Raw genomic sequence first — 15,801 nt, forward strand, 5'->3', positions numbered from 1 at the left:
AAGCCCTGCTTACATCCAACGGGCTACCTCGTATTGTATTTGGAAGATCTAAGCCGGATATTCCCAACCTGGGGTACGCACAATGCCGCCGGAGGTACGCCAAATAAAAATTGATTTTCTAATGGGGCTATACATTTGGGTGTATATTCTTTTCTCACCTGAGTAGCCTCGTTTCACTGCCAAAAAGAAAATTAAATCATCTAGTGTTGAGCGAAATAACAACACAATGTAAAATACAGGTAGCCTAGTCAAATAATTAACATCCAATCACATTAACCGATACTCTCTCGCGGGAAACCTTCACTCTTGCGCAGATATTTAATAACGAAACATGCCAATTTGAAAAATAAGCCACAGCAGTGTTTGGAGTGAGAATTAAGATGACTTTTGAGTAGTAAGACCTGTATAAAAGAAACAGGTACCATTAATAAGAAGGGGCTAGAAGCTACCGAGTGGCTAGGACAGGCAAGCCCCATACTATTGTGGAGAAAATAATTATTCCTGCTGCTGTTGATATGGCTGGGACAATGCTGGGGGAAAGGCCCAAAAATATATACAGACAATGTCTTCATCAAACAACACTGTTTCTTTTTTTCTTTTTCCCCCTTTTCGTGGTAAACAAATGTTAGTAGTTACTATCTTGTCTCATCGCTATGGGCTCGAGAGAGACGAAGGTCGAAAGCCATGCGTCCTCCGAAACACAACCCATCCAAGCCGCACCCGAAGCCAGCCACACCAATGTGTCGGAGGAAACACCGTGCACCTGCCGACCTGGTTAGCGTGCACTGCGCCCGGCCCGCCACAGGAGTCGCTAGTGCGCGATGAGACAAGGATATCCCTACCGGCCAAACCCTGCCTAACCCGGACGATGCTAGGCCAATTGTGCGATGCCCCATGGACCTCCCGGTCGCGGCCGGGGGCGACAGAGCCTGGGCGCAAACCCAGAGTCTCTGGTGGCACAGCTAGCACTGAGGGAGGCCCTAAACAACACTGTTTCATGACACATCAGAGACATGGCATGAGATGTTTTGAAACAATTACACTTGTCTGACCACTTGCATGGTGATGTTTTTTCTCACCTGAATGATCTGAATCTAGCATTACAGGGACTCTCCACAACTATATTCAATGTGCTGGACAAAATTGAGGCTATGATTACGAAGTTGGAGCTCTTCTCTGTCTACATTTTGTGTGCAAATGAACTCAAGCTTACGGACAATGTCAAATGTGATATAGCGAAGCACCTGAGTGAATTGGATGCGCAATTACGCAGGTACTTTTCCGAAACAGACGACTCAAACAACTCCCACTGTTAAAAAACGGATGCCTTTTGCAACCACGTACCTATGTGAGAGTGGATTCTCAGTCCTCATTAGCATGAAAACTAAATACTGGCACAGACTGTGGAAAATTATTTAAGACTGAGACTCTCTCCAATACAACCCAACATTGCAGAGTTATGTGCATCCTTTAAAGCACACCCTTCTCATTAACCTGAGGTGAGTTATTCACAATTTTTTATGAACAAATAAGGTTTTATATGTAAGATGGCTAAATAAAGAGCAAAAAGATTGATTATTATTATATTATTATTTGTGCCCTGGTCCTATAAGAGCTCTTTGTCACTTCCCACGAGCCGGGTTGTGATAAAAACTCACAAATTCATATGTTTAATAAATGTATTGTATTGTGTGTGTGTGTGTGTGTGTGTGTGTGTGTGTGTGTGTGTGTGTGTGTGTGTGTGTGTGTGTGTGTGTGTGTGTGTGTGTGTGTGTGTGTGTGTGTGTGTGTGTGTGTGTGTGTGTGTGTGTGTGTGTGTGTGTGTGTGTGTGTGTGTGTGTGTGTGTGTGTGTGTGTGTGTGTGTGTGTGTGTGTGTGTGACAGGCTTACAATTATGGCAAAAAAACAACATTTGAGAGTGTGCTGAACCTGGTGCTAGAGGGGGTACGCAGCTGGAGGTTGAATGTTTGAACGGGTACAGCACTATTAAAGGTTTGTCAACCACTGATCTAAGCCATCTGCTAATTGGTTTTGGAGACTGATCTCTCTGGGTCCACAGGGGTAAACAGTAAAGGCTGTGTAATTTGTCAGTTGGTGGTTATTCTTTGGGGAGGAAGTGGGCTTCCATTTGCTGATCATAACAGCAGTTACTTTCTATTGTAAAGCCTACAAACATCAGTATGTTGTAGACCTGCAAAAATGATATATCTAGACTCAAATGTCAATAGCCTAAGTCTACATAACTTTGCAAAGCAGAGTGTTCTACTGCTCCCTCTTATAATTGTTCTAAAATATTAAACATCTGCAACTACTAAAAACCACTATTATGTCTCAACCTGGAGCCCGATAAAAGACTTGTAGAAAAAAAACGGTGATGTCTGTGAGAGTCACAGTACTTTGATGTCATTCTTAGATAATGAAATACTGCCCCCGCTTGGTTTAACAGGGGAACAGGTTTTACTTTTACATCATTGAAGGTCAAACGAGTCATGCTGTACACGATAAAGACACAGCAGTTTTATTTTGTATGCTAATCACAACAAGGGAGATGTGCTGAGGCAGATGGTTATTGATGATCTTACACTATTAGCACCAACAGTAGTCTCTGTGCGCAGTTTAAAAAAAAAGATCAATATGGATTTCGTCTACCGGATAGGAATAGAATAATTAGAATGGGTCCCAATTCAGAATGAATACAATGAGTCCCAGTTCAAGTAAATTATTTGTATAATGGGAGTCCACATTCAAGTAAATTATTTGTATAATGGGAGTCCACATTCAAGTAAATTATTTGTTTAATGGGAGTCCCCATTCAAGTAAATTATTTGTACATTCTATTCATTCTATTTCTATGCATGTACTCCTGTTCGATAGCTGTAATCAAGATAGACAAAAAAAAATGTTTACCTGGCCCTGGGGATTAATCCCTTTCCGCTCTAAAATGTAAAAAAACACACATATAATGTTGTGAATACTAGGACCTGTTCTAGATTACAACAGTAGATGAAGTGTAGCCTACAATGAATTGAGGTCAGGTTTTTCTGTTTCTTTTGATCATTTTTGTTTTGTTCCCATGCAGCAGCTTCTCACAGTGATGCTTTCTTTTCATAGAACATGATAGTGCGTGTGTGTGTGTGTATATGTGTGTGTGTGTGACAAAATGGTTTGAACATCTAGTTAACAACATCCAAATATACAATTTCTATCCTGTTTCCAGACTTTGGAGGTGAACTATTTTCACGTGGCACCAATTTACAGTATGTATTCTAGACTGCTGGTTTTTCTTTAGCTCCTCAATCCTCTGAAACGTTATAATTGAATGGAAGTCACAGTAATCTAGAAAGTTATTATATATATATATATATATATATAGTTTAATTAGCTAGAATAAGAAGTTTAACTTTCTATATATATATATATATATATACAGTACCAGTCAAAAGTTTGGACTTTCCAGGGGTTTTCTTTATTTGTACTATTTTCTACGTTGTAGAATAATAGTGAAGACATCAAAACTATGAAATCATGTAGTAACCAAAAGAGTGTTATACAAATCAAAATATATTTTATATTTGAGATTCTTCAAAGGAGCCACCCTTTGCCTTGATGACAGCTTTGCACACTCTTGGCATTCTTTCATTCAGCTTCATGAGGTAGTCACCTGGAATGCATTTCAATTAACAGGTGTGCCTTGTTATAAGCTAATTTGTGGAATTTCTTTCCTTCTTAATACGTTTGAGCCAATCAGTTGTGTTGTTCCGCTAGCGGAACCCCTTACCAACAGCCAATGAAATTGCAGGGCGCCAAATACAAATCAACAGAAATCTCATCAATCAAATTTCTCAAACATACAAGTATTAGCCACCATTTTAAAGATAAAATTCTCGTTAATCCAGCCACAGTGTCTGATTTCAAAAATGCTTTACAGCAAAAGCTCCACAAACGATTATGTTAGGTCACCACCAAGTCACAGAAAAACCCAGCAATTTTTCCAGCCAAAGAGAGAAGTCACAAAAAGCATAAATATAGATAAAATGAATCACTAACCTTTGATGATCTTCATCAGATGACACTCATAGGACTTCAGGTTACACAATACATGTATGTTTTGTTCGATAAAGTGAATATTTATATCCAAAAATCTAATTTTACATTGGTGTGTTATGTTCAGTAGTTCCAAAACATCAGATTTTTAAAAAAAATGTCACGGAAAAAAAGCATACCATGCAATAATCTGAGTACGGAGCTCAGAGCCCAAAATAAATAAAAAAATAAAAAAATAAAAAATATCTGCCATGTTGCGCCGCAGTCAACATTAGTCAGAAATAGCATTATAAATATTCACTTACCTTTGATGATCTTCATCAGAATGCACTCCAAGGAATCCCAGTTCCACAATAAATGTTTGATTTGTTCGATAAAGTTCATAATTTATGTCCATATACCTCCTTTTGTTAGGGCGTTTGGTAAACAAATCTAAACGCGTGCATCTTCCAGCGGAAAGGTCGGACAAAAATTCCAAAAAGTTAGATTACTGGTCGTAGAAACATATAAAACGTTGTATAGAATCAAACTTTAGGATGTTTTTATCATAAATGTTCAATAATGTTCCAACCGGAGAATTCCATTGTCTGTAGAAAAGCCATGGAATGAGAGCTAACTCTCTCGTGAGAGACTGACTGCTTTCTTGGCCCAAGCAAGTCTCTTCATCTTATTGGTGCCTTTTATTAGAGGTTTCGATCAAGGCCTGATTCACGCAGTCTCCTCTGAACAGTTGATGTTGAGATGTGGCTGTAACTTGAACTCTGTGAAGCATTTATTTGGGCTGCCATCTGAGGTCCTGTTAACTTTAATGAATTTATCCTCTGCAGCAGATGTAACTCTGAGTCTTCCTTTCCTGTGGTGGTTCTCTTGAAAGCCATTTTCACCATAATGCTTGATGGTTTTTGCGATTGCACTTGAAGAAACTTTCAAAGTTCTTGAAATGTTATGGACTGACTGACCTTCATGTCTTAAAACATCTTTGGGATAGGGGGCAGCATTTTCACTTTTGAATGAAAAGCGTGCCCAGAGTAAACTGCCTCCTACTCAGTCCCAGATGCTAATGTATGTATATTATTAGTAGATCTGGATAGAAAACACTCTAAAGTTTCTAAAACTGTTTGAATGATGTCTGTGAGTATAACAGAACTCATATGGCAGGTGAAAACCTGAGACAAATCCAACCAGGAAGTGTGAAATCTGAGGTTTGTAGTTTTTCAAAGCTTGGCCTATCGAATACACAGTGTCTATGGGTCAAATTGCACTTCCTAAGGATTCCACTAGATGTCAACCGTCTTTAGAAACTTGTTTGAGGCTTCTACTATAAAGGAGGGGGAATGAGGGCTGTTTGAGTCAGTGGTCTGGCAGATTGTCACAGGCTCAGTGGTCTCAGTCTGACTGATGGAAATCTGTCCTTTTGTCTGATGAGTCCGAATTTGAGATTTTTTCTTCCAACCGCGGTGTTTTTGTGAGATGTAGAGTAGGTGAACGGATGATCTCCTCATGTGTGGTTCCCACCCTGAAGAATGGAGGAGGAGGTGTGATGGTATGGGGGTGCTTTGCTGGTGACATCTTCTGTGATGTATTTAGAATTCAAGGCACACTTAACCAGCATGGCTACCACAGCATTCTGCAGTGATACGCCATCCCATCTGGTTTGCAGTTAGTGGGACTATAATTTGTTTTTTAACAGGACAATGACCCAAAACACACCTCCGGGCTGTGTAAGGGCTATTTGACCAAGGCGAGTGATGGAGTGCTGCCTCCACAATCACCCGACCTCAACCCAATTGAGATGGTTTGGGATGAGTTGGACCACAGAGTGAAGGAAAAACAGCCAGCAAGTGCTCAGCATATGTGGGAACTCCTTCAAGACCGTTGGAAAAGTATTCCTCATGAAGCTGGTTGAGAGAATGCCAATAGTGTGCAAACCTGTCATCATGGCAAAGGTTGGCTAATTTAAAGAATCTAAAATATATTTAGATTTGTTTAACACTTTTTTGGTTATTACATGATTCGATATATGTTTTTCCTAGTTTTGATGTCTGCACAATTATTCTACAATGTAGAAAATAGTAAAAATAAAGAAAAATCCTTGAATGAGTGGGTGTGTCCAAACTTTTGACTGCTACTGTATATATATATATATTCTCAGTCGGTTTTGTCTGTTGCAAAACGTTTTGCAATGGAAACCTTTTACTGTTTACTCTATGAACGAAACGGAACCAAACGGGGAGGGACCTACCTGAATTTGCCCAATAGAAACTATATTTTTTGTTGGAAAACGTTTTACGTTTGGAGTAAACGGTTTCTGTTGCATAACGTTTTGCAACAGACAAAACGTTTTACAACGGAACCCGACTAACCCCAGCCGTCTGCTCTAATGGCACTGCAGCACTTTGCAGGCTCCTGTGAGTTTGGCTTAATCACTTGTAAGACTTGATTTAGTGTGTGTTAATAAACATTAGTCTGTCTCTCTCCTCGCCAGTGATTAGTGGTTTATGTGCTCTGCTCTCCCGTCCCCAGGCTGAAGACGCAGTCCTGAAGATTGATGGAGGGTCATGCTATTCAAACAGCAGGCGTTGCTGAGACAGAAGCTCTTCTTGTTGGGCAGCCTTGCTATTGGGAGTCTCCTCTATCTAGTGGCCAGGGTTGGGAGCTTGGATAGGTACGTTGTTTGCTGAAAGCAATGCCTGTTGAATGTCAAGTATAGAATGATTTTAGTTTATATAAATGATATAATATTTTTTTCAAATATCAAAATCTTGATCATATATGATTAGATTATGATAAGACTTCATTGTATTTAACAATGTGTTTAAAGTTAATTCAAAAATGCTCTAAAGTTTATTGATGAAATTATTATATAGAACTAAATGTCTCTTTCTGTGTTTTCCCCTCCTCCAGGCTGCAGCCTATTTGCCCCATAGAGAGCAGACTGGGCCCTCCTCATCTGCCGGAGCAGTTCCCTCTCCGGACCCTGCAGTATAAGCGTGGTCTGCTCCACGAGATCCGCAAGGGCAATGCCACCAAAGAGCAGATCCGCCTGCACAACCTGGTGCAGCAACTGCCCCGGGCCATCATCATCGGAGTGCGCAAGGGGGGCACGCGCGCCCTGCTGGAGATGCTCAACCTGCACCCAGCTGTGGTCAAGGCCTCGCAGGAGATCCACTTCTTTGACAACGAACAGAACTACGCCCGGGGCATCGACTGGTACCGGGAGAAGATGCCCTTCTCCTTCCTCCACCAGATCACCATTGAGAAGAGCCCCGCCTACTTCATCACAGAGGAGGTCCCCGAACGCATCTTCAAGATGAACTCCTCCATCAAGCTGTTGATTATTGTGCGCGAGCCCACCACCAGAGCTGTGTCCGACTACACACAGGTGCTGGAGGGCAAGGAGCGTAAGAATAAGACCTACCACAAGTTTGAGAAGCTGGCCATCGACGGCAACACGTGTGATGTGAACACAAAGTATAAGGCGGTACGGACCAGCATTTACACCAAGCACTTGGAGCGCTGGCTGAAGTTCTTCCCCGTGGAACATTTTCACATTGTGGACGGCGACCGTCTGATCACAGACCCGCTGCCTGAGCTGCAGCTCGTCGAGCGCTTCCTCAACCTCCCCTCCAGGATCAGCCGGTATAACCTGTATTTCAATGCCACCAGGGGATTCTACTGCCTGCGATTTAACAATGTCTTCAACAAGTGCCTGGCAGGCAGCAAGGGGCGCATCCACCCTGAGGTGGACCCCTCAGTGGTGGCCAAACTGAGGAAGTTCTTCCACCCCTTCAATCAGAAGTTTTATCAGATTACTGGGAGGACGTTCAACTGGCCCTGAGAAACTAAGGGAAGGTCTAGGCCTAGCCTATTTGAACTTCTTAACTGAAGTTGTCCTGTTGGCATTTTCAAGATGTCAACCACAACAATATTAAAGGATATTAAAAGCACTTTGATTGAATTTAATACGTTGAGGAGAGTGGGGTAAGTCGAGCCGAAGGGTTAGTTGAGCTACTCCTTGTTTCTAGGAAACCATATACAAAATGTACCATGTGACCAAATATTAAGGAAGAGGTCGTCATTTCATGGAGTCTATGAAGAAAAAAACACATGGACAAAGTGGTAAGCAAGTTAGGGCAAATGAATGTATTGTGTTATAGGTTTCATGTGGCTTGTATCTAAACCAAGGTGGATTGTTTTGTATATCAGTTGGGGTCTCTATAAGCTACACTATGAGGTCCTAAACCTAGCATGAAAGCGCATCCTCGTACCTGTGTGGGCTAATATAGTATAAATGTTTGCCTTGGGGTAAGTTGAGCCAATGGCCACCATACCCCATACAGATTATGATTACATTTAGTCAGGTTTATGCATAATATGCATAGTATTTTTGCAATGTGTCATGCATATGAACTCAATATACTGCATTTGTATTGTTATAGAGCAGACCTAATCATTCCCTGTGTATACAAATGTAAAACATGCAGGGATCTAGCCCCCCTTTAGGTTCTTGAGAGAGCAGCCAAGGAAGTGAGAGAAGGGAAAAAGTCCATTCCAGAAGCACCAAGGGATGAAAAAATGTACTGAATGACGCTGAGCTACATTGCCAAAAATGAAAACAAACATGTACCTGTGTGAAAGAGAGGCTGTGACAGAGTAGCAGAGACACACAAGGTCTTATCTGATGACATGGAGTATGAGCTGTATAAAGAGAGGCTGTGACAGAGTAGCAGAGACACACAAGGTCTTATCTGATGACATGGAGTATGAGTTGTATAAAGAGAGGCTGTGACAGAGTCTCTTATCTGATGACATGGAGTCTGAGTTGTATAAAGAGAGGCTGTGACAGAGTAGCAGAGACACACAAGGTCTTATCTGATGACATGGAGTCTGAGTTGTATAAAGAGAGGCTGTGACAGAGTAGCAGAGTCACACAAGGTCTTATCTGATGACATGGAGTCTGAGTTGTATAAAGAGAGGCTGTGATAGAGTAGCAGAGTCACTCAAGGTCTTATCTGATGACATGGAGTCTGAGCTTGCTAAACATATCCAGAATATCGCAGACCAGCTTCATGGGCTTAGTAGCCTCAAATGCAGTGAACTTGCCTACGAATTGGCACATCGAAACAATATCACTGTCCCAGACAACTTGTCAAGAAATGCAAGGGTAAGTCATATTTAACAGATCCATCTATATCTGAATATAGGCATACATTTGAAATTTACAGTACAATATACCTCACCCCCATTCCATGAATTAAACTTTGACCAACCAGCACCATCACCCACTGTCACAGGGCACCTACACCAACTTACCCCAAGGTGGCTCAACTTTTTCCCTATGCTCAATTTACTCTGGGATAAGTTGTGCAAAGAGACCAATTTTGTTTTTGACAAACTATGTTTTTAAAACTGTTATGTTTACATGAATTATGATTATTTCCAGGGATACACAACATCCTGAAATATATGTAGATATCTTTGTTAAAAAGAATACTATATTGCCGTAGTGAGGCTGAATGTAAAAATGGCTCAACATACCCCACTCTCCCCTGTGAGAATGACAATGTGACCAAAATCTGTAATGGAATCAATGTATGTTTGTTTCTTAATATGTAAGGGGGCATAAGAGGATAAAGGATTTGTGAGTTGTGTGATTACAAAACAATTCAGTTTAATGCACCTGATCTTTCTTCATAATAATTCACCTGTCTGACACTTGTGCCCGTTATAAACTCTGCATTTTGCCATCATCTCAGCCAATATTGAATGAAGGGTATACTACAATGAGCGATAAACATGAGATTATGTTAAGTGAACATGTGGATTTTAAAAGACGAATTGTCAGTCAACAACACATACATTTAACATATTTAAAGGCTATATCATGAAGCTTTATATGTGGCAATGTTTCATATAAAAACAACCTTGACAAAGACGTAGGCTTACATGTTCTTGCAGTTCTAAGTGTGATAGTCTTGCATTTATTAGTCCTCTCATTTTGGTTTTGCTTTTCTCCTGCATGTGTATTGAACATACAATTGACAAAGCATGGGCTCTCTAATGTAGTTTTGTGTTATTTCATTTATTCCAGTATCATTCTTTAAACATGTGCTACTTTTATTTGTTTCTATGTTGTTTTTAGGTAGTTTAATTTTTCTCAAACTACCATGACGTACTTGTATCTGTAATATAACCCAGAAATCTGTAGAAGGGTAGGAGATTCTCATAAGGGAATGGGAACATAGATTTCTCATAAAATTCTGACTCCGATGATGTCCTCATACATCAAGCATTTAAATGTTGAATAAGAGATTTAAGTGGTAACTTTGTTCTCGTTCTTTTTCTCCAGTATTAATAACATGTTTGTCATTCCCCTTGGTAAAAAGTCACAGTAAAAAAAGTAATTTGTTAGTTACTGTCAAACCATCTAATGCTTATTCTACTACAATTAACATATTTGTCTTATGTGCAAATAGCCATCCTGTATCATAAGTGTGTTGTTCTGTAACAAAAAATTATTGAATTAAAATGACATTTAAACACGTGTCAGCTGAGTCATTCATTATTTCTGTTTTGTCTCGTAATCTATTGTGTGGTTCAAAGACTGAGACTCTTCCTTGATCAAATCAAATCAAATGTATTTATATAGCCCTTCTTACATCAGCTGATATATCAAAGTGCTGTACAGAAACCCAGCCTAAAACCCCAAACAGCAAGCAATGCAGGTGTAGAAGCACGGTGGCTAGGAAAAACTCCCTAGAAAGGCCAAAACCTAGGAAGAAACCTAGAGAGGAACCAGGCTATGAGGGGTGGCCAGTCCTCTTCTGGCTGTGCCGGGTGGAGATTATAACAGAACATGGCCAAGATGTTCAAATGTTCATATATGACCAGCATGGTCAAATAATAATAATAACAGTAGTTGTCGAGGGTGCAACAAGTCAGCACATCAGGAGTAAATGTCAGTTTGCTTTTCATAGCCAATCATTAAGAGTATCTCTACCACTCCTGCTGTCTCTAGAGAGTTGAAAACAGCAGATCTGGGACAGGTAGCACGTCCGGTGAACAGGTCAGGGTTCCATAGCCACAGGCAGAACAGTTGAAACTGGAGCAGCAGCACGGCCAGGTGGACTGGGGACAGCAAGGAGTCATCATGCCAGGTAGTCCTGAGGCATGGTCCTAGGGCTCAGGTCCTCCGAGAGAGAGAAAGAAAGAAAGAATGAGAGAATTAGAGAGAGCATACTTAAATTCACACAGGACACCGGATAAGACAGGAGAAATACTCCAGATATAACAAACTGACACTAGCCCCCCGACACATGAACTACTGCAGCATAAATACTGGAGGCTGAGACAGGAGGGGTCAGGAGACATTGTGGCCCCATCCGATGACACCCCCGGACAGGGCCAAACAGGCTGGATATAACCCCACCCACTTTGCCAAAGCACAGCCCCCACACTACTAGAGGGATATCTTCAACCACCAACTTACCGTCCTGAGACAATCAAATCAAAAGTATTTATATAGCCCTTCGTACATCAGCTGATATCTCAAAGTGCTGTACAGAAACCCAGCCTAAAACCCCAAACAGCAAGAGATGTAGGTGTAGAAGCACGGTGGCTAGGAAAAACTCCCTAGAAAGGCCAAAACCTAGGAAGAAACCTAGAGAGGAAGCAGGCTATGTGGGGTGGCCAGTCCTCTTCTGGCTGTGCCGGGTGGAGATTATAACAGAACATGGCCAAGATGTTCAAATGTTCATAAATGACCAGCATGGTCCAATGATAATAAGGCAGAACAGTTGAAACTGGAGCAGCAGCACGGCCAGGTGGACTGGGGACAGCAAGGAGTCATCATGTCAGGTAGTCCTGAGGCATGGTCCTAGGGCCCAGGTCCTCCGAGAGAGAGAAAGAAAGAGAGAAAGAGAGAATTAGAGAGAGCACACTTAAATTCACACAGGACACCGAATAGGACAGGAGAAGTACTCCAGATATAACAAACTGACCCTAGCCCCCCGACACATAAACTACTGCAGCATAAATACTGGAGGCTGAGACAGGAGTGGTCAGGAGACACTGTGGCCCCATCCGAGGACACCCCCGGACAGGGCCAAACAGGAAGGATATAACCCCACCCACTTTGCCAAAGCACAGACCCCACACCACTAGAGGGCAACCACCAACTTACCATCCTGAGAAAAGGCTGAGTATAGCCCACAAATATCTCCGCCACGGCACAACCCAAGGGGGGGGGCGCCAACCCAGACAGGAAGATCACATCAGTGACTCAACCCACTCAGGTGACGCACCCCTCTCAGGGACGGTATGAGAGAGCCCCAGTAAGCCAGTGACTCAGCCCCTGTAATAGGGTTAGAGGCAGAGAATCCCAGTGGAAAGAGGGGAACCGGCCAGGCAGAGACAGCAAGGGCGGTTCGTTGCTCCAGAGCCTTTCCGTTCACCTTCCCACTCCTGGGCCAGACTACACTCAATATCACCCACTGAAGAGATGAGTCTTCAGTAAAGACTTAAAGGTTGAGACCGAGTTTGCATCTCTGGCATGGGTAGGCAGACCGTTCCATAAAAATGGAGCTCTATAGGAGACAAGGCCAAGTATAGCCCACAAAGATCTCCGCCACGGCACAACCCAAGGGGGGGTGCCAACCCCATTTCATTAATAATCACTGGGTCATTGTATTAAGTCTGTCATTTCAATTAAATTAGAACTAGAAATCCTGGTACCTTCATTAATTGCCCACATCTCAGCAAATACATAATTCCACATATACAGGTGGGCAAAACAAGTATTTAGTCAGCCACCAATTGTGCAAGTTCTCCCACTTAAAAAGATGAGAGGCCTGTAATTTTCATCATAGATACACTTCAACTATGACAGACAAAATGAGAAATGAAAATCCAGAAAATCACATTGTAGGATTATTAATGAATTTATTTGCAAATTATGGTGGAAAATAAGTATTTGGTCAACAACAAAAGTTTATCTCAATACTTTGTTATATACTCTTTGTTGGCAATGACAGAGGTCAAACGTTTTCTGTAAGTCTTCACTGAACACTTTTATTTCATCTTAAATAAAATATTAAATTTATCTTAATATAAACATAAATAAAATATATTTAGTCTCAAATAAATAATGAAACATGCTCAATTTGGTTTAAATAATGCAAAAACACAGTGTTGGAGAAGAAAGTAAAAGTGCAATATGTGCCATGTAAAAAAGCTAACGTTTAAGTCCCTTGCTCAGAACATGAGAACATATGAAATCTGGTGGTTCAATATTCCCAGTCCGTCAATATTCCCAGTTAAGAAGTTTTAGGTTGTAATTATTATAGGAATTATCACGTGTCGTCTATTTCTCTCTATACCATTTGTATTTGACTATTGGATGTTCTAATAGGCACTTTAGTATTGCCAGCCTTATCTCAGGAGTTGACAGGCTTGAAATCATAAACAGAGCTGTGAAGCAAGCATTGCTAAGAGCTGCTGGCAAACGCAGTAAAGTTTGAATGAATGCTTACGAGCTTCCTGCCACCTACCACTGCTCAGTCAGACTGCTCTATCAAATCATAGACTTAATTTTAATATAATAAACACAGAAATACAAGCCATTGGTCATTAATATGGTCAAATCCGGAAACTATAATTTTGAAAACAAAACGTTTATTCTTTCAGTGAAATACATAATCGTTCCATATTTCATCGAACGGGCAGCAACCCTAAGTCTAAATATTGCTGTTAAATTACAACCTTCAATGTTATGTCATAATTATTTAAAATTCTGGCAAATTAGTTCACAACGAGCCAGGCGGCCCAAACTGTTGCATATACCCTGACTCTGCGTGCAATGAACGCAAAAGAAGTGACACAATTTCCCTTAATATTGCATGCTAACATGAATTTATTTTTAGCAAAATATGCAGGTTTAAAAAATATACTTCTGTGTATTAATTTTAAGAACTGCATTGATGTATATGGTTAGGTACATTGGTGCAACGATTTTGCATTTTTCGCGAATGCTAGCAACTGACCTTGGCTCCTTGTTGTACTCGCGTAACAGGTGGTGATCCTGCCATGCAGTTTCCTCGTGGAATGCAATGTAATCGGCCATAATCAGCGTCCAAAAATGCAGATTACCGATTGTTATGAAAACTTGAAATCAGCCCTAATTAATCGGCTTTGCCGGTCTACCTCTAGAGTTGTTCACCCTTTTCAAAATACCCCATATCCCTGCCTCTTTAAGGTGCTTTCCTCATTTCAGTGCCTAGACCTGTATCCTGGAAGGAAATTTTCAGGCCACTGAGACCGGTGTACTTTCATGGTTTACTTAATACAATGAAAAAGAAAAAGAGAGCCTCACACCTTAGGAGCTCAGATGCAATAATTGTATAAGTACAGTTTCTACAAACAAGCTGTATAATGGGGTATAATGACAAACACAGCGGGTCACTAATTTATATACTTTTAAAGGATTTACTTAATACCAGGATTTACTTAATACCAGCTGACTAAGCATAATGTCATTGTTCCACCAAGTGTGTGAGGACATTAGAGCAGTCCCCAACCCCAAAAAATATTGGTCCACCGAAAGTTGTCTGTTCTTTTGACCAATTAATCGGTCAACATTTTTAAATGTGTATTTTTCCATATATAGACATACCCTATGTGTTTTAATAAAATCAACTATATGCATTGAGCTTACGGTTTGATGAAATAAGACAAATGCCTCAAGAGGGCGTCAGAGGTCTAGAAGACCAGAAGAAAAACATTCAACTTTACCCAACTATTCTCCTCCCGCTACTGCTGGCTTTTGCAGATTATGCCATTACTTTCTTGAAGTTGCCGGTAATAGGCTACATGAGGAGTTGGCCACCTTTGTCATGTGAAATGACAATTTATCTTACCATTTCTAACAATGTGCATGTCAGTTATGGTTTTCATATTCACATCTTCATTTAATTTAATAATGTCTTCATATCTCAATCATTGTCATGTGGTTATTGAAAATTCTATCTAAATCAAAAATGATACAAACCTTAAAAGTGGCTTCTATTGCCCACTATGTTAAAATATACTACATAAAGCCAAGAAATAAAAACATTGCAGCCGCAAGGTAGAAATATAACCTATTTCAGTCCAAGTCAAGCACTGATAAGAAGTAATCAGGTAGGCCTATTTTATGACGTTTCCACTGGATCAGAGCATAACATTTTCCCCTTTCAGGCAGAGTGGTTATGGAGAAGGAGAGAGCTGGAACAATTTTTAAAATACATTGAGGAACTATTGTAACTCTTAATGGATGTAAAAACAGACTTTGTTTGCTTGAAGTTTGAGGTGAAGAAAACCTTACTTTGAGAAGCTCTACATGTCATTAATTGGGGTGTGTTAAGCCAATCAGAAATACTATCAGATCCCCAAATGGGCACATTTATACGCCAACATTTACAGGCAGGCCAGGTAGCCTATAACAGGCAGGCCAGGAAGGCCTACTTCTCTGTGTGCGCGTCCTAGCTCAACATTGACAGGAGTTCTCCAAAAACAAGACAATAACTAAATTGACTAACTCGTAAATGGAATGAAATAAACCAAAACTTATTTCTCACAATTGAAGCATAGGTTTTGCTCTCTGCAAACAATGTGCCCACTCTGACAATGATAACGGGAAGACTGGAATAATAATATTGAATGCATTAACAGAAATTACCATAACCAAGGTAACATTGTAGATTAGAAATTATAGGCATTAAC

General features: G+C 40.7%; 1 protein-coding gene across 1 annotated transcript in view; it reads left to right on the plus strand.

Annotated features, from left to right (window-relative positions):
• The window catches only part of LOC112250056 (heparan sulfate glucosamine 3-O-sulfotransferase 5), a 90,483-nt gene extending 82,265 nt beyond the window's left edge, over positions 1 to 8,218 (plus strand). The window contains exons 2-3 of the mRNA XM_024419894.2: positions 6,568 to 6,709; positions 6,949 to 8,218. Coding sequence (XP_024275662.1) covers positions 6,603 to 6,709; positions 6,949 to 7,882 — 1,041 coding nt within the window. The 5' untranslated portion in view covers positions 6,568 to 6,602 and the 3' untranslated portion in view covers positions 7,883 to 8,218. The remainder of the gene's footprint in view (positions 1 to 6,567; positions 6,710 to 6,948) is intronic.
• The last annotated feature ends 7,583 nt before the right edge of the window (positions 8,219 to 15,801 follow it).

The sequence above is a fragment of the Oncorhynchus tshawytscha genome, linkage group LG05 (assembly GCF_018296145.1).
Source record: "Oncorhynchus tshawytscha isolate Ot180627B linkage group LG05, Otsh_v2.0, whole genome shotgun sequence".
Taxonomy (NCBI): Eukaryota; Metazoa; Chordata; class Actinopteri; order Salmoniformes; family Salmonidae; genus Oncorhynchus; species Oncorhynchus tshawytscha.